This window comes from Lepus europaeus, chromosome 17 (assembly GCF_033115175.1).
Source record: "Lepus europaeus isolate LE1 chromosome 17, mLepTim1.pri, whole genome shotgun sequence".
NCBI lineage: Eukaryota > Metazoa > Chordata > Mammalia > Lagomorpha > Leporidae > Lepus > Lepus europaeus.
The window spans coordinates 25,802,839-25,825,788 of record NC_084843.1 but is presented as its reverse complement, the minus strand read 5'-3'; the positions used below and the strand labels follow the sequence as shown (position 1 = coordinate 25,825,788).

The 22,950-nt window shown below is 58.4% G+C and overlaps 1 protein-coding gene across 4 annotated transcripts in view; it reads right to left on the bottom strand.

The window, feature by feature from the left end:
- Window positions 1–22,950, bottom strand: part of SH3PXD2A (SH3 and PX domains 2A) — a 225,065-nt gene that overhangs the window by 95,164 nt on the left and 106,951 nt on the right. For all 4 annotated transcript variants that reach the window (XM_062214614.1, XM_062214615.1, XM_062214611.1 and 1 more), the window contains exons 4-5: window positions 19,498–19,574; window positions 9,220–9,311 (exon numbers count right to left, since the gene is read on the bottom strand). In XM_062214614.1, the coding sequence (XP_062070598.1) occupies window positions 9,220–9,311; window positions 19,498–19,574 (169 nt within the window). The remainder of the gene's footprint in view (window positions 1–9,219; window positions 9,312–19,497; window positions 19,575–22,950) is intronic.

The following is a 22,950-nucleotide window of genomic DNA, read 5'->3' as shown; positions in this document are numbered from 1 at the left end:
CTCACGGCTCCAGCCCCGCAGCCAGTCTTCTGGCTCTGGCCAACGAGCGGGCAGGTGTAATATCCAAAGTTGCCACAAGGTGGGGCTAGAGGTGCACAGAGCCCACGAACGGAGTCACTTGAAGGGTTACCAAGTGCCAGCAGTGCCTATATTCCCGTCAACTTTAAGAGCCAACATATTACAGGGCTTGTGAAGGGTAAGGGGTCCCCCAATCTCCAGACTGCCTGTCCCTTCCTCACTAGACCGTGTCTATGAACGACCCTCACTGTCACAGCCGTCAGCCCCACCCTAGACCCTCATTCTTGCCTACTTGCACCACAGCAATAGCCAATGGGTCCTGGTAGGACCATAGTCAGGAGGGACCCTGGAGGCCCTCGAGGTCTGCCCCCTGCCCTGATGCTCAAATGTAGCAATGGCTCGCAACTGCTCAGCCCATCTCCCCTGGGGACACCCTTCCACCCATGCTCTCCTGGGAGATGGAATTATGCAGCATCCTGAAACTGCTGCCGCCGACTCCGGCCTGCACACCTCCCCTGCCACTGCCCCCGAGCAGCCAGCTCTTGCCTCCGCTCTGGCTCAGATGCCACCTCTTCAGGGAAGGCTGCCTGGATTTCTGACCAGGCTGGTCTGTGGCTGCGGACGGCCCGGCACCTACAGTTGCTTGTTCCACTTCTGCCTTCTCTGTTGACTGGGCAGCTGTTGTGAGCCCCATTGTACAGGCGAGAAAACTGAGGTTTGGGGAGTTTGCAACAGTTGCCAGGCCTCAGGGCAAGTGGGTGAGGAGCCAGGGCTCCCATCAGCCCCTGTGACTCTTCTCTGCTCCTCACAGAGCCAGTGGGGCCCCTGCTGGTGCTGCACTGCCCTCACACCAGCGTCCCCCCAAGCAGGCACTGAGCCGAGCTCTGTACACCACTGTGGTCCCTGCGCCTCCCACCTGCATGCCAGGAGATGGAGCCTGGTCTGGGAGGCTGGAGGCCCTGGCTGGAGGCTCAGCTCCTCCCGGGCAGGTTACAGAGAGCAGTCATGATGAGGCAGGGGATGCTGAAGCCCACGAGGACCACAGCACAGCAGCCAAGCAGGCCTGGGGCTCGGAGCAGGGCTCCTCTCTCCAGCTGCAGCCTCCAGAGGGCGCTGTGGGCCCTGGGAGTGAGAGGTGGGCAGGTAAGGGCCTTGCTGGCACCTGCACACCAGGACCATCCCCCCCAGGGCTCACGTCTTGGGGAACCACAGAGAACACAAGCCTGAGAAAATAATGAGGACCCTGCAGCCCCCACACATACCAGGATCTCCTCCCCTGCCAGCTCCTCCCATGCCTGCTTGGGACACTGAAAATCCTGGGCGCAAAAGAGAACCATCCTTTTCCCCAAACATGGCCCTCAGCGCCCTCTGCCCTGAGCCAACACAGGCGAGTTTGAATCCAGGTCCCCCCAGCCTGCCCACCCAGCGTGGCGGCCAGGCTCAAGGAAGTCCCTTTCAAGTGGTGTGGACACAGCCTCCCGTTGGCGCCTTCCTGCCACCTGCCCACCTGGGTTGAAGCGGCCTGGTGGGGGGGGCAGGGGTGCTTACATAAAGCTCCTCACTCCCACCTCCCCCAACCCAGTCCCCCAGGGGACCTGTAGCCCCTGGCTCCTGCTGGCTCTCACCACCAGCATAAAGGGGCTCCTTGTGCAGTGGCTGGTGGCAGGGGTGCTGCAAGGACAGCGTGGCTTGGGTCCCTGGCCAGAGAGGAGCTGAACAGAACTCTGCCCAGCATGGGGTGGGCAGCTCTGTACCACAGCTCCCAATCCACGGTGCCTCGGGGAGGGACAGGATGTGAGGTGCCAGCAGGGCACTCGGGGACAGAGGGGTCCTCAGCAGCCCTGGCGAGGACCCCCGAATGGAGAGGGGCTCGGTGAGACTCAGCCCAGCCCCCACCCGCAGTTCCATCCACCTCAGTCACTAACCTAGCTCCTCTCTCCTCTCTTTCTCCCCCCGCCCTTTCATTTGAGAGGGGAAGAAAAAGAAAAATGAGAAAGAGACACACACACATAGGGATAGAGAGAGCTCCAATGCGCTGGCTCACCCCCATATGCCCACAATGGCTGGGACTGGGTCAGGCTGAAGCCAGGAGCCAGGAAGGCAACCGAGGTTTCCCAGGGGGTGGCAGGGACACGGCTGCTTGTGCCATCACCACTGCCTTCCAGGGCCTGCAGGAGCAGCGTGTGGAATCCACTCCAATATGAGACGCAGCATCTTAACTACTAAGCTAAATGTCTGCCCCAAGCCTAGTCTTTCTTTTTAAATTTTTTTAAATTATTTCATCTTTATTTGAAAGGCAGAGAGAGAGAGAGAGAGAGAGAGAAAGAGAGAAAGAGAGAAAGAGAGAGAGGAGAGATTGATCTTCTATCCACTGGTTCATCCCCAAATGTCTGCAACAGGGCTGGGCAAGGCTGAAGCCAGGAGTCCGGAACCCAATCCGGGTCTCTCACATGGGTGGCAGGGACCCAAGTATGTAAGCCATTACTGCTGCCTCCTGGAGTGTGCATTAGCAGGAAGCAGGGTTGGAAGTGGAGCCAGGACTTGAGCCCAGGCACTTTGATATGGAATTGTGGGTGTCCTGAGCCACATCTTAACCACTGCACCGAATGCCTGGCCCCACCCCTTTCCTGAGCAGTTCCTCTGCACCCAAGCCTGGGCCTCAGAGGAGAGGGGACGACAAACGGGAAGTCCTACTCATGGAGCATCTGTCTTGGGTGGCATTTGATACACACAAGACCCTCACAACCGTCCCACAGAGCGGTGCCAGGGGCCCCTTGTGCAGATGGGAAAACTGAGACTTGACAGCAGCAGGACTCATTCAAAGGCCGCAGCACCACTGTGTTCTCTGTTGTGTCTGCAGTCAGTTGGCCCCAGTAATTCCAGCCTAGTGGGAGCCTTGAGCTTGGGGTTCGTGGCTTGCAGTCCCCGGCACACAGTAGGTGCTCAGTAAGTACCTGCTCAGTGAAGGAAGGCTGCAGCAGAGAGCTCGCCCCCCCAGGAAGAGGAGGGACATGTGCTCTACACACACGCTCTGCCCTCATTCTCACCCTCCCCGAGCTGTGTGACTCCCGGACAGGGAAGGCTATGGCCAGTGTGGACCCAAGGTCACACTGCGTGGACTGCAACCCGAGACGCTGGCGGCCAGACAGGAGTCAAGTGGTCCAGCTGCCTTCCCAGCTGGCCAGACCTGGAATTCAGCTGGGAGTGGGGCGGCAGGGGAGTCCCGGAGGAGCCCCCCATATTCTGCGTGTTGCCCCAGCTGCAGTGCCACAGCCACCTTAACCCTGCATCTTCCCGCTGGGGGCCCAGGCAGGGCTGCCAGGCTCCACCTGTCTCCCAGACACTGCTTCCCCAGGGGGCAGGCAGCTATAGCCACCCCAGTTTGCCACCAAGTCCTGGGGGAAACAATGGCTCCGGAACACTGCACAGGAGGGAGGGGAGTGAGCTTTCTTGAATCTGTATCCCCACCCCAGTCCCTAATTAGCTGCCTGCCTCCTGCCCCAGTCCTCCTTCCCGGGAAACCTCCTCAGTGACCTGGAAGTGAGCCCTCACCTCAGTCCCCAGTCCCCGCCTGGCCCCCAAACCCAGCACTCTAGTGGAGCCGGCTTCCTTGGAAGGTAGGTAGCACCCCCGCCATGTCTGTGAACGCCCCGCAGGTGGCAGGGGTGTAGGGGGCTGGGCCAGCGGCTTTCCCAGCCACACTCCAGGCCCCTGGGCCAGAGGGAAGCTGGGTTCCAGCAGGGCTACGGCAGGGACAGTTCTGTCACCCTCGTTCCAGGTCACAGTAGAGGGTGGCTCTGTGGCCCTGGGGTTGAAAAGCAAAAACCAGTTTAGCAGGGCTCGGCTCTTCCCTTGCCATTTCATGAATTTAACCAGGGACAGTGAGGGCCTTGAGCTGAGAGGGGGCAGCAGGGAGCAGGAGACCCTCTGGACTGTGGTCCACATGTGCCTGCTGTGGACGTCCTGGCTGGGAGCTGCCAGGCTGGCAGTGGGCCTGCTAAGCAGAATACTGCGTGAGTGGCCGGAGGGAAACAGAGTGGCTCAGCTGTGGCCTCAGTCTTCTCATCTGTAATAAGGGGGCGCCAGGGGCTTGGGCTGGGAGTGGAGGCTGACAATAGTGAGGGAACCACAACCCCAACAGGAGACCAAGAAGGCAGACCCCTTCCTTCCCTTTCCTGCTCCCCCATCACAGGACACTGGCCTGTGTGCCCACGTTCCCCCCCCACACACACACACACTGGGACACTCACTGCATGTACTTGCCGTCCTGTACTCACACGGACACACACTGGCACACACTCCTAGCCAGCTGCTGGCGTCCTCAGAACACGTGGCTACAGACAGGATGACTGTGTCCCCACCCCGAATTCATAATGAAATCCCAATGGCCAAAGGGAAGGGCTCGGCAGGCAGGCCTTTGGGAGGTGATCAGGCCAGGAGAGCGGCCTCCCCAGGACTGGCATTGGTGCCGGCAGAGGACACCCCAGAGAGCTTGCGTCCCCTTCCAGCAGGTGGGGACCTAGGGACCAGGAAGGGGACCCTGGCCAGACACTGAACCTGCCGGCGCCTGAACCAGGACTTCCCAGGCTCCAGAGCCGTGAGCACCAGAAGCCACCCAGTCCATGGCACTCTGTGTGGCAGCCCGAATACACACCATCCTCACGAGGGAAACAAATGTCGGAGGGGCCGAGGTGGATCTCCCCCTGCCCCGGCTGTGGCTCAGGGCTGGGGCTCCAGGCATGCGTCTGGGGCCGCCCGCCCAGCTTCAGGTCCTGGCCCTGCCTCTTGCCGGCTGGGTGGCCTTAGGTGAGCCTGGGTGACGTCACGTCACCGTCAGAGCTGCCAGCTAGGACTACTGTGAAGGTGGAGTGGCGTCAACCATTCCTTCATCCATTCCGCAATACTCCTGAGCACCCGCTCTGGGCCGGGTACTGTTCTGGGTGCTGGGGATCCAGCCAGGAGCAGGACAGGTCCGCGTCCCTGCCTCTTCTCCTCCAGGGCGGGGCGCTGCACTGACCACAGAGAAGACGTCCGCCTGCTCTGGCTGCTGCGGCAAAACCCCTCGCACCAGAGAGCGTGCCGATAGCAGCCACGAAAGGCACTGTTCAGTGTCCTGGGGCTGGGAAGTCCAAGGACAAGGCACCAGCAGCTCTGGGGTCTGGCAAGAGCCCCGAGCCCCTTCTTCCATGGCGGTGCCTTCTAGTGTGTCCTCACATTGGGGAGGGGGCCGGGGCAGGCTCAGCCCATGTACAAGGCACTAATCCCATTTGTGATGCAATCACCCCCAGAGGCCCTCACACTGGGCACTGGGTTCCAGCAGGTGCATGGCAGCACTCAGGCGCGACGAGTGAGTAAGTGGGTCACAAGCCAGTCGGGGCAAGGGACGTAGAAGAAAGAGGGAGCTGGGAGGAGCAGGCAGCGCCTGAGACACAGGGCAGGCAGGGCTGGCCTCACTGGGAGGCACTTGGAGCAAGGCCTGGAAAGAGGTGTGGGGACAGTGAGGGGCTCTCTGGGGTGGGGCTGGGGAGCTAAGTGTTCCAGGCAGAAGGTAGTGCCAGCACAAAGACACGGCCTTGGGAACGTGGCTGGCAGGTGCCAGAGCAGCGAGCCAGGGGCAGTGTGGCCGCACTTGAGTGTATGTGGGGGGTGGAGGTGGGGGTAGGGGGTGCAGCAGCTGGATCAGAGCGGCGAGGGTCCAGCCTTGCCTCCCAGGAACATGCAGCCACCGGAGGCTTTGCGGGGAGCCAGTGACACGGTTGTGCCTATTTTAAACGCCACTGAAACAGAGCACGGGGACACGTGGCTGAGGCAGGGGGCGTGGAGATATGTGGGCAGTCTGGCTGTGTTCTGAAGGCAGCGCCCACAGGTTTGCTGGCGAGTTGGATGGAGGGGTGTGAAGTGAAGAAATAAACCCAGAACAATGCTGGGATTGTGGGGTCCAGGGGCTGAGCCAGAGGCCCCGAGAACGTCACACACCAAGGGAAGGTCATGGAAAAGTGGGATTAAAAGACAGCACACAGGGGCTGCTGCTGTGGCATCATGGGGTTTAGTCACTGCGGGGGATGCCTGTGTCCCATTATTGGCGTGCTGGTGGGGGTTCCGGCTACTGTGCTCGGGTCCCACTAATGTATCTTTGAGGCAGCAGAGGATAGCCCAAGCACTTGGGTTCCTGCCACCGACATGGGAGACCCAGATGAGGTTCCGGGTCCCTGGCTCTCTCCAGGCCCAGACCTGGCTGTTGTGGGCATTTGGGAATGAATCAGTTGATGGAAAATCTCTCTCTCGCTCTCTCTGTCTCTGTCATTCTGCCGTTGAAATAAATCTTTTTAAAAAAGATAACAACATTTCCCACAAGCTTCCTCAAGTCCCCAGTGCACATCAGCCAGCGTTAGGAGGAAGAGGAGGGGAGGAGAGGTCCCCAGAGCAACCTTCAGGAGCGAGGGGATGTATGAAAAGGCAAAGCCACCAGGGCTGCCGGAAGGTGACCGTGCAGAGCACCATTCCAGCCGGGGCTGCTGGTTTTGAAGAGCAGCCGCTGGTCTCCAGGGATGGCCCACAGAAGCCAGTGCACAGCCTGGGATCAAAGGCGAGGGGCTGGGCCCGCCGCGCCCTCCCCCAGCAAGTCTGGGCTGTGGTGGGCCTTGTAGGTTCCCTGGCCCAGCCCCCGGGGAATTCCCAAGGCCCCTGCAGCAGTGCACTTGAAAGAGACCGGGGTTATCTGCAAAATTCCAATTAAATCCACAGGCTTTGATAATTTGATAAGCCATGCCACAGTTGCCCCAGAGTCCAAATACGCTGTCACTCGATCCCGTGTTTACGTCTCAGGGTGGGGGTGGGGTGGGAACACGGTGGGCTGCGAAGGTGCAAGCAGCCCTGGGGGACGCGGACAGGGTCTTCCGTGACCACTGCCCTCTGTCTGCAGCTCCTGGGGGAAGCTGAGCCGCAGAAGCCTCTGCCTACAGCTGACCCCACTTCCAGGGTCCCAGGTCCATGGGGCTGGAGGGGGTCCTGTCCTCAGACCTCTCTCCTGCCAGAGCAGTGGCCAACTGGAGAGATAGAGGCAGGGAAGGGCCAGAGCCAGGGAGGCTCAGATGCCAGCCCCTCCCTGCCGAAGCACCCCTGTGCTCTGCAGGGTGGAGCCCGCCCTGAGCCACCCTCCAGCCTGTTCCCCAGCCTCCAGCCAACAGGTGAGGGCGGACTGTGCCGCGGCCCCTCCCCCACCCCAGCCTGGTGAGCTCCCTAAACCCTGTGAGCTCAGGGGCATCTCGCTGTAGGGATGCAAAAACAGGGGCAGAGGGGCTGAGCACAGGGCCAGAGATCACAGAGCCTTAAGTGGCAGGGCCTGACCCCAGAGCCTGGTCCTGCAAAGCCACTTCCACTGCCTCGCCAACACACACGCGTCTCCTGGAGCCACCATTCCTCCCTGGCTTTGCAGAGATGGGCAAGAGGTTAACCTGCTGCTGTTAGTGTGCAGGTGGGCGGGTGTATGTAGCTGAGTGGCAGAGAGCAGGTTGGGGGGTTAGAGGACAAACGGGGGACTGGCTGCTCCTCTGACCATTAAGGACCCCTTTCCCCACCTGCAGGGCACATGGGAAATTCCAACACCTGCCTGCCTAGGGAGCAGTGACACCTCGACACCTCTCTCCCCGGGAGGCTGGGGGAGGACATTGCAGCCGAAGCCTGGCAGGCGTGGGCCCAGGGCAGCACCTGCCAGTCCCCAGAGCCTTCCTGTGCCCCGGGAAGAAGGGGAGGGCGACAGAAGAGACACTGAGTCCCCGACCATGAGGCAGGCAGCAGGAACGGAAAGAGTCTGGGCTTCTGTTTGGAACCTGGCAGTTCTGGGCTCACGTTCCTGCTCCAGCCGTGAGCCTGTTTCCTTATCTGTAACGTGGGGATGGGAATGCTTCACCCTGGGTGCAAACCTCTCTCGGTGCCTGCCCCAGTCTCTCTGATAACTCTCTGGGGTGGGGGTGGGGCAGCAAGAACAGGGATGGCTCACTGTTCCCCCTTGCAGAAGAGAAAGGGCCTGGAGGCCATGCAGCCAGCAGGCAGCAGATCTGGGGCTGTGGACCTCGGACCTCGGACCTCGGACCTCGCACTCTGCGCCCTGTACTTGCACCCTTTCCACACTGGGAACCAGGTTGCTAAGGTGTTTCTCATGGGTGGTGGCATTTGCTCTTTTTTTTGAAGCCTGGAGTAGAGCGGCCAGCAACAGAGATGGCTTTGGCCAGGCTGGGTGAGATTCTGAGCTGGGTATTGCCTAGGCCACTTCAGGGTCTGAGTCTTTCAGTGTGGGTGCAAAGAGACAGAGTAGGCAGGGCTGGCATGTATGAGGGTACAGGTTGTGCACTCTACAACCTCCATGGGCACCACGCACAGGATGTGCAGGGAGAATGGTGCCCCTGGAGCCATGCAATTCCTATCCTTGTCTTCATCAGCAGGTGGCTCCCCGCCTCCCTCCCCCCGTCCCAGACAGTCCCTGTGTCCTGGTCCTTCCTTCCCTCTGCAGGACACGGGGCAGCAGTGGCCTCTCTCCCACCACCCTTGTACTTTAACACTTCAGAGGAGCAGACAGAGCGAGGAGATCAGTTAGCATCGCATTCAGTGCCCTCCCCAGCCTCTCCCCCACCCAGCACCCTCCCTGGCTGCCTTCTCCTGCCCGCCTGAGTGAGGGAGGGCGGCCGGCAGGGTAGACTCCACGTGGCCGTGGGTGATGAGCATCCTGACTCCAGGGAGGAGAAAGACCTGCCCAATTTCCCGTTTCTGCTGCTAAAACCACCGGGTGAAGTTCGGGTCACTTTTGGGAATGATCACAAAGTCTGTCGCAGCAGCCCAGGGCTGCCGAGGGCTCCAGGGTGACAGCTCATCCGGGAGCCCACACCAGCACACACGGCGCTCAGCTGGGAACTCAACCATGGACACGAGAGGGAGGGGCTGTAGAGCGGGTGCCCATTACCCCTCCTGTCCGCTCCTCTGCTCCCTCTAACCCCTGTGAGCTGCAGAAAACCCGCTTCCCAAAGGTAAAGACGCCCTCACTTGCCAGTGCTGGGGTACAGGGGAGTGAGGAGCCTGGGGGACAACTGTCTTGGGTTCACTGGCCCATTGTCCTGGGCCTGGCCGCCCCGGCGGGCCCTGCCTACGCCCCCTTGGCCTCAGGCCACACCTCCCAGGAACACAGTGGAGGCCCGAGCTGCCACTTACTCTTTTGGGGGGTTGACGTCCTCAGGTCGGGCCTCAAAGAACCGAAAGACCTCATCACACTGTGAAATGTGGGGAGGCAGCCGGACCAGGGCCTGTGGAGAGACAGGAAGCAAGGGCGTTAGGCACGACGAGGCTGGGGACAGGAAGACCGAGAGGGGTCGGGTCAGACTGACATCGATGGGCAGGCTCCAGGAAGATGTAGCCAAGAAGCCACTTGCTCAGCCGGTAGACAATGAACCAGCGATTCACCGACCGGCCAACGGCTGAAGCCACTCTCCTCCCTCTGCCACCAGCTAGCCATATTAACTAACCAGCCAGACACGTAACAAATAAGATGACTGAAAAGAAATAACCAGTTGACCAACTAAATAATGAGCCAACCCAGAAAAACACAATGGCCGCGGAAGCTGAGCTGGGCGCTCAGGAACTGGTCACTGTGCTGGCCCAAGATCCTTAGTGTAACAACGCCGAGCCCCATCCTGCCAGCCTGGTCTCCCACTAGCCACGGTCCGGCCACGCCAGATGGTCCCCTTCCCTAGACCATGCAACTAATGACTGATCCATGGCATGTTGGAAGCCACCAACCAGGTGAACTGGGTGCTACAGGAGAGTGTGCTGGGACCCGGAAGGCTGTGGGGAGGGGGTTGGGCAATGGCTCTTCCAAGCTGAGTTCTGAAGGACGCGCAAGAAAGGGCACAGGGATCCAGCGTGGTGGCTGCAGGTGCTGAGTGGACGCAGGTGTGGCCTGAGCACACAGAGCGAGGGGTGGGGCGCTGGAGCGGGAGGTGGCAGGCGCCTGCAGGGAACGGGGTCAGGTGAAGGGCGTGGCAGGCTTCTGAGAAGACAGGGCACGAGCCAGGCGAGAGGGGCAAGGCAGGCTTGGACAGCACTGGGCACCTTGGGGGCGATGACAGCCGAGGCGAGGGTGTGGCCAGCTGGGAGCCTGTGGTTGTTCAGGGAAGGAGGGTGTGCAGCTGAAAAGCTGGGGGTGGTTTTGGGGTCCCAGAACGTCACAGCTGCTGCTGCACGCCGCAGCTCCTTCCTGGGACCACACAGAGAGGGGCCAGGAGCTGTAGGGCGAGGCCAGGTATAGCCTGCTTGTGGGGCCCAAAGAGTCACGGTGGGGAGGGCGACTGGAGCAAGGGAAGATCCCTGGGTCCAGGCAGACAGGAGAGGGCACTGCCAAAGCGGGCCAGGGGCTGGGGACAAGCAAACTCAGTGCTGGGGCCAGGAGAAGAAAGAACAAAACCCAGACCCGGGGGAGTGCACAAGCACAGGGGGTGAGGGCCTGTTGGCGGCTCGGGGCCCATCAGAAAGGACCCGGCACCGGGCTGGGCCTCTCCACGTCCCCTCTGCTGGCGCTGGCTCCAACCCAGAGGCTCCTGCACCCAGCACGGCGGGTCCTCAGAGTGTGTCACTGGGAACCCTCACAACAAGCCTCAGGAGTGCAGGACCCCCGCGTCCCTGATGAGGAAACGAGGGGCTCACAGAGGCCAGGGGCAGTCCCCAGGCACCAGGGAGGTGCAGACGGCCTCAGGAGATTGGCTCCGCACAGGAGGCTGGGGGCTGTTCTGTTGGTTTTTGTGTCCCCAGGCCCTGGAACGCCGCTGGCCATGCAGCAGGCCCCCACTGAGTGAGTGAACAAGGGTTCTGGGGGACAGCGGCCTGCTTCCGGGCTGCAGGGACCAGAGTGGGGCGAAGGCCAGCACAGCAGCCTTGGACTGCACGGACAGAATTATGGGGTGAACGCTCCTCTGAGCTGGTCACACAAGACAGGATGGCATCAGGCACAAGGCATCCAACCAGGAGGGCCCGTCTCCACACCCAGGCAGGACGGGACACGACCAGACTGCAGCAGGCAGCTCTCTGCGCAACTCCCAGTGGTGTCTGCTAGGGCCCCAGGCTTTGCACGCGTCTCTAAGCTGCGGCACCACGAGAAAAGGGGGGAAATTAACATTGACTGAGCTACTCCCACGCATCGGCCCCGGTGACTTCTGCAATCATCTGACACATGCAAGGGCTTTTCAGGGTGGGCTAGACACGGGCATGGGCCCTGGTGTCACCGCTACAGAAAGACCTTTTGTCCAGGCCACGGACCTCATGGCCTCAGGGCTGCTGTGGGCTGAGGTCATCAGTGGGAGGGGGCAAAGTTCCAGCCCCATGCTCAGGGGGCAGGGTGGGTGGAGCCTGTACCCCACGGCTTTCACTTGACACATGTGTTACCTGCTGCTTTCTCCCCTGGGGAAGGAGTCAGGGAGGGGCAGGCAGAGACAGACATGCATACAGACAGACAAATGGACAGGGAGGTGGGGGAGGGAGGGAGACAGGGGAAATCAGGCCAGTGCAGAGGAGGGCTGGGGCGGGGAGCAGGGAAACCATTGCCAGAGGCCTGGCTGCATGCACAGCCACTGGCTGGCGACCTCCCAGAGAGGGGGGGTGGGGGCGGGGCAGCAGGGCACGCTCCCCCCAGAGAGGGGGGGTGGGGGCGGGGCAGCAGGGCACGCTCCCCCCAGCTCCGCACGGCTGCCCTCCACAGGCACAGGCCCCTGCTGCCCCAGGGCCAGCGGCGAACAGAGGGGCCCTTGATGCCGACCGAGTGCAGCATTCCGGGCGCAAGGACCGCGTGGGCTGTGAGGGCCCCAGACAAAGCAGCCTTTTGGTGCAACAGCCGTGGCATCTTTACTTACCAGGGAGCCTGCGGGGAGCCACGCTGAGGGCCTGTCCTGATTGCAGCTCCCATCAGCGCTGCTGCCAAGCCCAGGCCAAAACCACTTGGCAGAAGAGGCTGGCGCTGAGTCCCCAGGGCCTATGTGGCCAAGAAGGCCCAAGCGGGAGAGCCCTGAACGCAGTCATTCGGGGCAGAACAGGGTGGTGGCAGACGCAGCACAGATATTTCCTGGGAACCCCCCACCTGGCTCAAGTCTGCCACTAGACACGGACTAGGCGGGTCCCGTAGGTAGGGAGGCCACGCAGACCTGGGAGCGCGTCCCCGTGCCGGCCACTCATTTCTGGCCCTCTGGGAGATCAGTCCGAGGGGTTTCATAGGGCACCTGCCCACCGCCGGGAAGGTGAGGGAGGGGGATGAAGAGCAGGGGCCCAGGACATGGGTTTGTCCTCCCAGTTCTGTCACTGCGGCTCCATAGGTGAAAGCCACTGTGTGCACTGGAGATAGCACTGGAGTGCAAGGCAGCAGAGCCTGACTGGAGCCCCAGTTTTCAGATACCTGCTGTGTCGCCTTGGGCAGCCCGCATCACCTATCTGGCTGTCGCTTCTTCCAGGATGAAACAGACTAATTCTGGAAGTCATCCAAAGGATGTCTCATGGGGCCAGTGCTGTGGCGCAGTGGGTTAATGCCTTGGCCTGAAGCGCCAGCATCCCATATGGGTGCCGGTTCAAGACCCGGCTGCTCCACTTCTGATCCAGCTCTCTGGCCCGGGAAAGCAGTAGAAGATGGCCCAAGTCCTTGGGCCCCTGCACCCATGTGGGAGACCTGGAAGAAGCTCCTGGCTCCTGGCTTCAGATAGATGCAGCTCTGGCTGTTGCAGCCAGTTGGGGAGTGAACCAGCAGGTAGAAGACTTCTCTCTCTCTCTCTCTCTCTCTCTCTCTCTCTCTCTCTCTCTCTTCCTCTCCTTTTCTCTCTGTGTAACTCTTTCAAATAAATAAATAATTTTTTTTTTTAAAAAGGATGTCTCACGGAATGAGCTCTGTAGGCCCATGTCAACTGGTTCCTGGAAAGCTGCCCCCATCCTAGACAAGGCCCCTGAGCTGTCCCATGGGAACTCTGATGGGGCCAGCTCCTACAGCGATGACATCCTAGGGGACTGTCTCATTCAGTCATCACACCGACTCTCAAGAGAAGGGGGGACGACTATGATTCCAACGTTGTAGAAGGAAGTAAAGCCCAGAGAGGTTAAGTCAGTTCCCAAGGCCACACAGCTCGTAAGCAGCACCACTTTGAATCAGGCTGTCCGAGTCCAGCTCCTTTGCTCTGTCTGATCTACTCTCTGCTGCCTGCAGTGTCACCCACAGGCATTTGACTGGGGAGCTGGTTTTCCAAAGGACTCCTCCTTTGGACCTCCGGCTGGGGCCAATGCAGCTCGGAGACATTCTGCGGTTTCTTCTGTGGCAAGTTCACTCATCTGATCTGTCACTCCATCTCACTGCGCCTCTCCACCCCAGGTGAGGTCAGAGACTCCCGAGGGCCCCAGGGTTGCAGAAGGGCTGGAACAAACGTGACCTCACAGCCCTCGGAATCCAGGCTGGGGAGCACTGTCCAGGGGCACTAGTACCCTAGGAGGTCAGCTGAGCTGACCCCAGTTCCCTCCTGGTCCTATTCTTCTGTGGTCTAGGGGGCTGGTGAGCTGGGGAAACGGGGCAGAGGGAGCTCAGGCTGGGGGTTCTGGGGAGGGAGGTGCAGGGCCACCCAGTTGTCGCAATTGGCGGGTTCTGCCAGGGCCCCTCCCCTCTTTCCTGTACCACCCCAAGCCCACTTCCCATGCCAGGTGTCATCACTGAAGATGGCAAAGGCCTAGACAGGGAGAGGGTGGCTGTGTGCATCAGTGGGCACGAGGCTGCTTTGCAAATGCAAGCGGCCTGGGCTCAGGCCCCCACCCTCCATGGAGCCCACCTCTCTGGAGGACACCTATCCCAGGACAAAGAACAAATTTCTGCAACCGACAAAACCCCCGTGGGTGCCATGCATGGGGTGCACCGTTTCCCTCTTCTCAGCAGCTTCAGTTTCTTATCAGTGTAACTCTCACAGGTGGCAGCCCGGTGGTTCTGGGGGTGGGGTGCGGCACAGGGGGCTGCAGTCCTGCCCCATGCCTCCCCCACCCCTGGGGGCTGCCCATAACCTGCCCTGCCAGGACTGTTCTTTCTAGATCACCAGGCAGAAAGCCAGGGTGAGAGACATGAGAGACCTGGAAGACACTCCTGGCTCCTGCCCTCAGCCTGGCCTAGCCCGGCCATTGTGGCCACTGGGGAGCGAACCCGAGGACAGAAGATCTCTGTCTCTTCCTTTCTCTCTCTCTGTAACTCTGACTTTGAAAAAAATAATAACAGTAAGCATGTAACCACGCTGCCCATTAAATTAACTTTGAGAAGCACAGAAATGCTTTTGGAGCCTCTGTGACAGACACCTGGCACTCAGGGCAGGGTGCAGACACACAGAGCAACCACGGTGGGTGCTCGTGAGTTCCCCAGGATGCTCATGTGAGCTGCTGCACGCATGACCGCGATGAACCCTGAGATCTGGCTGTGAAGCCACTGTTAGGCGGCGAGTGGCTGGCCGGCGAGGGCAGGAGGCCACAAGTGTGCAGAGATGCGCTACATGGACAGACTCTCCCCGTCTGAGGCCCTGTAGAGGAGCCGGCTGCTCTGTGTGCTGAACCAGCTACATGATTGGGGCAGCAAATCTCAGACTCTGAGCACACTTTGTCCAGCAGGCCCAAGGAGGAAGGTGTGGCCAGGCAAGCAGGGCTGGATGTGCTGGGCATATCAGTGTGTCTCAGGGACAGGGCTGGTCATGCAGTGACTGTACGAGGCGCTGGCAGTGACACTGAGCAGACTGGGTGCTGAGTGGTGGCAGCTAGGGTTGTCTGGTGGCAGAGCTGTGAAACACCACACCGGTTGGCCATGATCATGAACTGTGGCTGGCTCATCTCTCATGATCATTCCAAGGCCAGTGGGTTTCTCAATCAGACCACAGAGGCCAGATTTCTAGGTCAGCAGAGCTAAATGCCACACTGTACTGGCCGCCCCCTTGCATTCTCCAAGTCCATTCCAGCCTATGGCAGGGCTGCTTGGTGGGCCTGGGACACAGCTCCTAGCCTGGCCCTGAGCAGTTCCCAGCTGTGTTAATTAGCACAAGAGGCCCCTAGGGTGCAGACCCCACTTCTGCAGCTCCCCGAGGCCCTCTGGAGATTAGAGGCAGCCAGTTCCTCCTGCAGCTACTGGGGGAGACAGCCTTCTGCAGTACCCAGCTGCAGGACTTGCAGCCATCAGTCCTGGATGGAAAAGGCTTCCTCCCGTCCTCGGCCCCTCCTCCATCACGTCCCCATGGATTGAACTTCATGGGAAAGGAACAAAACCCCAGCCTGCAGTCATCAATTGAATTAAAAACAGTGAATGTCCTTCCAAGAGAAAAATGAACACGGACCAGAAGAGGAGCCTCCCGCCCCAGGGAGTTAACTATCATGGGGTATCCTTTCAGGACAAGGCCGAGCAGCCACTGTAACCTGCAGAAAATCCCCACTTTGGTTTCCTGGAGAGTGTACGGGAGTGCGTGCCTTCCTATTATTACGTCCGGTTAGGTAATTCAGCAACTTGGTTCTTATTTAGCACTTCTACTGCCAGGCATAATGATTCAGATTTATAAAATATTAGAGTAAAATAGAACCTTGTGGGTAATAAGGACAGAGCACTTCCAGAGTTACAAAACATTGAGAAATAAATAAGTTATATATAAATATATTGTCCACTCAACTTCTGGGAAGTAGTTTTTTTTTTTTTTTTTTTTTTTTTGACAGGCAGAGTGGACAGTGAGAGAGAGACAGAGAGGAAGGTCTTCCTTTTTCCCTTGGTTCACCCTCCAATGGCCGCTGCGGCCCGTGCGTTGCGGCCGGCGCACTGCGCTGATCCGTAGCCAGGAGCCAGGTGCTTCTTCTGGTCTCCCATGTGGGTGCAGGGTCCAAGCGCTTGGGCCATCCTCCACTGCACTCCCGGGCCATAGCAGAGAGCTGGAATGGAAGAGGAGCAACCGGGACAGAATCCGGCGCCCCAACGGGGACTAGAACCCAGTGTGCCGGCGCCACAGGTGGAGGATTAGCCTATTGAGCACGGCACCGGCTGGGAAGTAGTTTTTTAATATTTATTTTTTAATTTACTTGAAAGGCAGAATTACAGAGAGAGGAGAGAGAGATCTTCCATCTGCTGGTTCACTTACCCAAATGGCCAGGGCTGGGCCAGACTGAAGCCAGGATTCAGGGGCTTCTTCTGGATATCCCATGTGGGTGCAGGGGCCCAAGCACTTGGGCCATCTCCTGCTTCTTTCCCTGGCACATTAGCAAGGAACTGGATCCAAAGTGGAGCAACAGGGTCTTGAACTGGTGCCCATAAGGGATGACAGTGTTGCAGGCAGAGGCTTAACCTGCTGTGTCATAATGCAAGCCCTGAAGTAATTTTTTTAATTAAAAAAAATCTTAACAAATTTGGGGTTGGCATTATGGTATAGCAGATTAAGCTGTCACTTGCAGTGCTGGCATTCTGTATGAGCGCCAGTTTGAATTCTGGATGCCTGGCTTCCAATCCAGCTCCCTAATGTGCTTGGGAAATGCAGTGGAAGATGGCCCAAATGCTTAGAGCCCTGCTATCCACGTGGGAGACCCAGAAGGTGTTCTGGGCTCCTGGCTTTGGCCAGGAGCTTCTTCCAGCTCTTTCTTCAGCCCTGCCATTGTAGCCATTTGAGAAGTGAGTCAGAAGATGGAAGACCTTTCTCTCTCTCCCTTTCTCTCTGCCCCTCTGCCTTTCAAATAAATAAAGTCAATCTTAAATGAAAAAAAAAAAAAGTATTTGAGAGAAAGAGAGAGAGAGAGAAAGTGAGCAAGCTCCTGTCTGTTGGTTCCCTCCCCAAATGCTGGAAGACAAGAACTCAGTTCAGATCCCCCATGTGAGTGGCTGGGACTCAACTATTTTAGCCATCATCTGCTGCCTTCGGATTTGCAGGAAGCCAGAATTGGGGGGCAGAGCTGGGACTCAAATCCAGGAACTTTCAACTGGGACATGGCCTAGCAGCTTACCCAGTAGGCTCAACACCTGCATTGAGACCGTTGTCTCCATACCCACCATCAGATGGAGAAACTTGAGTTCCAAGAGGTAAAGCAACTTGCCTAAGGTCACCGTGCTGCTAAGAGACACTGGGATTCCACTGTGGCTCTTCTTCTGACACCCTGACACCTGCACTTGCCATGAGACATCAAGCCACGCCTGCCTCTCCTTGAGACCCATGAATGCCAGCTGGGACATTCTCTGTGAAAGCCCGTGGAGCCCAGTAGGAATAAGAATCATCTGTTTGCTTTTTTGTTTATTTGCTATTTGATTGTTTGAACTTTCTATTTGCTTTATTTTTTAAAAAGATTTATTTATTTATTTGAAAGTCAGAGTTACACAGAGAGAAAAGGAGAGGCAGAGAGAGAGAGAGGGGGGTCTTCCATCCACTGGTTCACTCTCCAGTTGGCTGCAATGGCCAGAGCTGTGCTGATCCAAAGCCAGGAGCCAGGAGGTTCTTCCGGGTCTCCCACGTGGGTGCAGGGGCCCAAGGACTTGGGCCATCTTCTACTGTTTTCCCAGGCTGTAGCAGAGAGCTGGATTGGAAGTGGAATAGCCAAAACTCGAACCGGCGCCCATATGGGATGCTAGCTAGCACTGCAGGTGGCAGCTTTACCCGCTATGCCACAGTGCTGGCCTCTCTATTTGCTTTAAATAATGCTTTTCTAATTTGCTTGTTTCAGACAAAACTTCTGTGCCTTGTAGTAACAGCAAAAGGTGTCTTCCCCGAGCTGGACACCGAGCGCAGCTGCCCAGCGTGTGCGGGCTCATGCCGCCTTCATGACCAGCCCTGCAGTGGCCCCGTTCTTCTCCCTGCTCTGCAGATGTGGGAAGTGAGGCTCGGCAAAGTGAACCAACTTGCCCGAGCCCACAAAGCTGGTAGGCGGCCGGAAGCCAGGTAGCCTGGCCATTAGGAGGCTGAGCACCAAGGACACTCAAGCAGGAGCCTCTTGTCCTCCCCATGGGGGTAGCAGGCTCTGATCAAAGTCAAGGAGCTCTGGCTCACGAGCTGGTTGTGGTCTTGCTCTCCACTCCTCGCCACTGGCTGTGTCAGCCTGTGTGTCTGTGTGTGTGTGTGTGTGTGTATGCGCACATTTGCCTCTATTAAGATATGTATGTGGGGGCGGACACTGTGGCGTAGTGGGCTAAGCTCCACCTGCAGTACCGGTATCCCATATGGGCACTGGTTTATTTCCTGTCTGCTCCTCTTACAATCTAGCTCCTTGCTGATGGCTCCTGCAACCGCTTGAGAGACCCAGAAGAAGCTCCTGGCTCCTGAGTTCAGGTTGACCCGGAGTGAACCAGTGGATAGAAGACTTTTCTGTCTGTCTTTCCCTCTCTGTCTGTAACTCTGCCTCTCAAATAAATAAATCTTTTAAAAAAAAAGATGTGTAGGTAGACATCTGTGTGTGTTAAGGTTGAAATAGGGGCTGGTGCTGTGGCACAGCATGTAAAGCCCACCGCCTGCAGTGCCAGCATCCCATATGGGCATCTGTTCAAGTCTCGGCTGCTCCACTTCTGATCCAGCTCTCTGCTATGGCCTGGGAAAGCAGTGGAAGATGGCCCAAGTTCTTGGGCCCCTGCACCCACTTGGGAGACCCAGAAGAAGTTCCTGGCTCCTGGCTTAGGATCAGCGCAGCTCTGGCTGTTGCAGCCAACTGGGGAGTGAATCAGCAGATGGAAGACCTCTCTCTCTCTTTGCCTCTCTGTAACTCTGCCTTTCAAACAAACAAATAAATAAATAAATAAATCTTAAAAGAAAAAGAAAAACATTGAGGTGACTGAGGCTGGTGTTGTGGTACAGCAGGTTGAGCTGCTGCCTACAACTCTGACATCCACTGTGAGTTATGGCTGCTCCATCTCTGACCCAGCTCCCTGCTAGTGTACCTGCGAAAGCAGCAGAGGATGGCCAGAGTGCTTGGGGCCCTCCCACCCACGTGGGAGACCCGCTGCAGCCATTCAGAGTACAAACAGAAGATGGAAGATTTCTTTCTGTCTGTATCTCTGTCTGTCTCTCTCTGTCTCTCCCACTGTCTGTAACTGCCTTTTAAATACATCAATAAATCTGTTTCTTAAGATTCACGTGATTATGTTCACACAAATGTATATTCCAGATTCTCTTGAGCTTAAAACCGATTAGAACAACATCCCACAAGGCACCCAAAGACACAATTCCTTACACAGCAAAATGGCACACACAGTGCCCCCGCAGCAGCAGGCCCCGCCACTTGGTTTCCAAGCTGGCGGGAGTGACTTTAAGCTGCATTTTGTGAACAGGGATGCATCCTGAAAGGAGCTGGGGCTGAGCTGTGAGTCAGAGACCCTCGTGCCCCAGCCACAGAGTGTCCCCTCCCCAAGGGACACCCACTGCCCTGGCCAGGAACCCAGACAGCCAGCCAGGCTCAGGCTGACGGGCCGTCCCTGAGTCCTCGCCCAGCCCCCACAGTACTTACCCGGCAGTACTCGTCAATGGGCTTCAGTCTCTTCACGGCTACGTCCCGGATGTGGCTTCTCCGGAAGAGGATCTTGCCTGGAAGACAGAGGCTCGTGAGCTGGGTGGTCGGCTGAAGCTGCCATCTCCATCCCTCTGCCTCGGCCACTCTGCACCTCGGCTGCCACCGCCTGCCACCACCTCTGCCTGCTGCAGTCACCTGTCCTCGAGGGCAGGAGATGCCCCAGGCTACGTGCCCAGGGCCTCTCTGGCAGCTGAGGAGCCCTGGAGAACGCCATCTGCAGCTCCGGAGAGCAACCTGGCCGAGTCACCTTGTCTGGGTCTAATGGCAGGATCAGGGCCCCAAGGTGGGCGTGGTGCTCAAGTGACTTGCAAATGAGTAAAGTATGGCCCAACCCACCAGCTATGCTGTTTCCAGGCCCATCCCTCTTGAGAAATTGGCATTCATTCCTGCCGGCCGGCACCAACTCCTGTTCTTAGAGTAGGTGGGTGGCTATTTCCACAAGCCAATGCCAAAGGACTCACAGCTGTCACAGCCTGACTGTCCCCCAGCCTGCAGCCATCCCGGCCTTTCTACAGGTCCTTAGGAAACACCAGCCCCTCAGACATTCCTGGCGGGCTTCCTCACACCGGCCACGTTCAAGCCTAACAAACACATCTAGGCACCTTCCCTTTCTTGGCTGCTAAGTTTGGAACCTGAACTCCTTGCTCTGATCCTTGGGACTGCACATGGTGGGCACTTCTGCAGCTGGTGGCCGTCAGTGTCCAGGGCCAATGCCCCCTCTTCCGATGGCCTTCCCTGCTTGGCCTGGAGTAAGCTCCAGAACACTCACAACGTGTCCATCCCTAGCGCACTCAGCTCATTCTGCCATGCTATAGCATCCATGACTCAGACCCCCAGAGCCCAGCACATGATGAAGTGCTCACTCAGAGCTACGAGGGCATCTCCTCCAGGGAGGCCTCCTCCATTCCCAGCTCTTGGAGTGCCAGTGAGGTGAGCCACTGCCCTGACGAGGCAGGCAGGTGATGCATGCCAGTCAACCAGAGTCACAGTGATTGGCCGGGGGATGGACGGAGGACCCACCGACCCCAGACTTCTTTCTCCTATTGTTGCTAAATTAGCAGAAGGTGAGTCTGGCGCCCCTAGTGGCCAAATTTATTATTGCCTGAGAGGTAAAAAAAAAAAAAAAAAGGCAGTTGCTCAATAGACACTTCTCAAGTGATTAAAAAGCAGAGTTCACAGGCAGAGAGGCACGGATTCCCTTCATGTCATTTCAGCAGCTGGAATTGGCTGTCTCTGCACCTAGGGTCTGCCTGGTACTTTTTCCGTGGGTTAAACAGTAACATTCTCTTTCCCATGCAAACTAGTTGGAGTTTCATCATTTCTTAGTGGAGATGGTTTCTACCGCGTGGGAGCAAATATGCAGACTGCATGGCAGGGCACTGCAGCTGCTGCCACGTCCACGGCGAGTGGTGAGAAAGGCTTGGGTTGACCCCTCTTCAAGAAGCAGCCCCGGAAGCAAGGCTCTGGATGCAAGTCATGTATCTGTGGAGCAGTCGTGGGCAACAGCGCTGGGGAGAGGGGACCAAGGCAGGGAAGGGAAGTGTTACCAAGTCAGTCAGTGATCACCACGGGTGACTGGAGCCTGGGAGACAGAACACACCTCAGAGGGGTCCACACTGGGGCTGGGGCTGGGGGTTTTACCCTCCAAGTCCCTCCCCACATTGAGGGCTGCCCCCAAGGATGTCCCTGCCGGCACTTCTGGCTGCGGCTGCTCCCAGGGCTAGAACAGCCCTCGGGTCGGGATCCCCAGGTGTCCAGGTAATCAGCCTTTGGCCAGCAGAGGGGGCACAGGCAGGCACCTGAATGCTGCAATCATCCCTGGCCTTCCTATCATCACTGGTCCCGGCCACCAGCCCCTGATGGGACCCAACGTGTAAGAGCTTCCCATCGAATCTCTCCACCCCCGCCCCACACACGTGTGGTCCACAGCTCCTTCCTCCTGTCTGCCCAGCCTGCTCCAGGTAGCACAAGGCTCTGCACACAGAGGTGCTCGGTGAGCACGGTGAGCACAGTCTAGACCCTCCCCCGAGCTCTCCACTGCTGTGAGCCGGCCATCCCCTGCCAGACAGCGATGCTGTGCAGACTGCACTGTGTCATCAAGATAAAGAGGCCCCGCCTTCGGAAAGGAGATCAAATGTGATTTATCAAGTCACAGCAGACAGCCGCTCTTCCTGGGGGAAGGGGTCACACACTTGGCATTCCTGCCTCTGTGCCACCTCCCTTTTTTCGGTTGCCTGTTGCTTTATTGCTTGTGAGCTGCAGGAGCGTATGTGGGTGGCCGTGGGGTCCCTGGGTAAAAATAAACGTGTGGCCTGAGGAGTCCCATTCCCAGGACTGACAGAATGACAGGCAGGCCTGGTGCTGGGGTTCTGGGCCTTCCACCCGGGCTGGTTGTCCATCAGGAGCTGGACACTGCCCAGGCCCTGTGGCGCCAGTGGACCCTGTGAGGAAACCACAGGGGAGACCATAGGTAGGACTGGGGCCCAAAGCCCTGATGGGGCAGAGGTCTCGGCCTCCACACATGGCTTGTCTGCCCTTTGTCACCAGTGAGAGGACAGGTAGGAAAGGAGGGGGACGGGGAGACGCACTGGGTCCCCCTGGCCCACCCAGAGGCCAAACCTCCCTGAGATAGAGACACTGCACCTGGCACAGGTGCAGACAGAACTAGTACCAATGACGCTGAGGGACACTTTGGCCTCTGAAGGTGCTGAGGAGCTGGGGGGTCGGGGAGGCCAGGAGGGAAGGGGGCCCTTGGCTGAGGCCCACAGGTGGCTGTCAGCAGCCGGGTCAGAGGGGAGCTTGTGTGCTCCCAGCAGGGCATCGCTGTGCTGAGTCCCCAGGGTAGCAGCACGTTCTCTCTGTCCTGGGGCTTGGGCACCGATGGCTGGAAGGGCACAGAGTGGCAAGGTCTGGCAGGGACTTCTGGCCTGAGTTCTCCATGGGGAATCCCAACCCCTACAGCACTCAGAGTGCCAACCAGGGCTGGCGGGGGGGGGGGGGGGGGGGAGGTGGAGGAGGGAAGAGGAGAAGAGAGAGGAGAGGGGGAGAAGGGAGTGGGGGAAAAGAGGGAGATCCTCATTTAGGAGGCTGAGACCACAGGGCACTCAAGGTCATAACTTGGCCCATTTGGTCTTCACCACCAGATACAGGGTGAGCTGCATAGGGAAGGCTCTGGTGGCTACCCACAGCCCCAAGTTGCTGGGGCTCGCCCCTTCCTACAACAGAGACTGCCGAGGTGGGTCCTGCTGGCTGTGCACCCCCAAAGTGGGTCCTTCCTCCACGGGCCTCTGTGTCATCATCTGGAACCTGGGTGCCATGGCCATGGCTGCTCCCCACCTCCTAAGAGGGATTTGGAGGAGTGAGAAGAGTGGTGATCATAGCTAAGTGCTC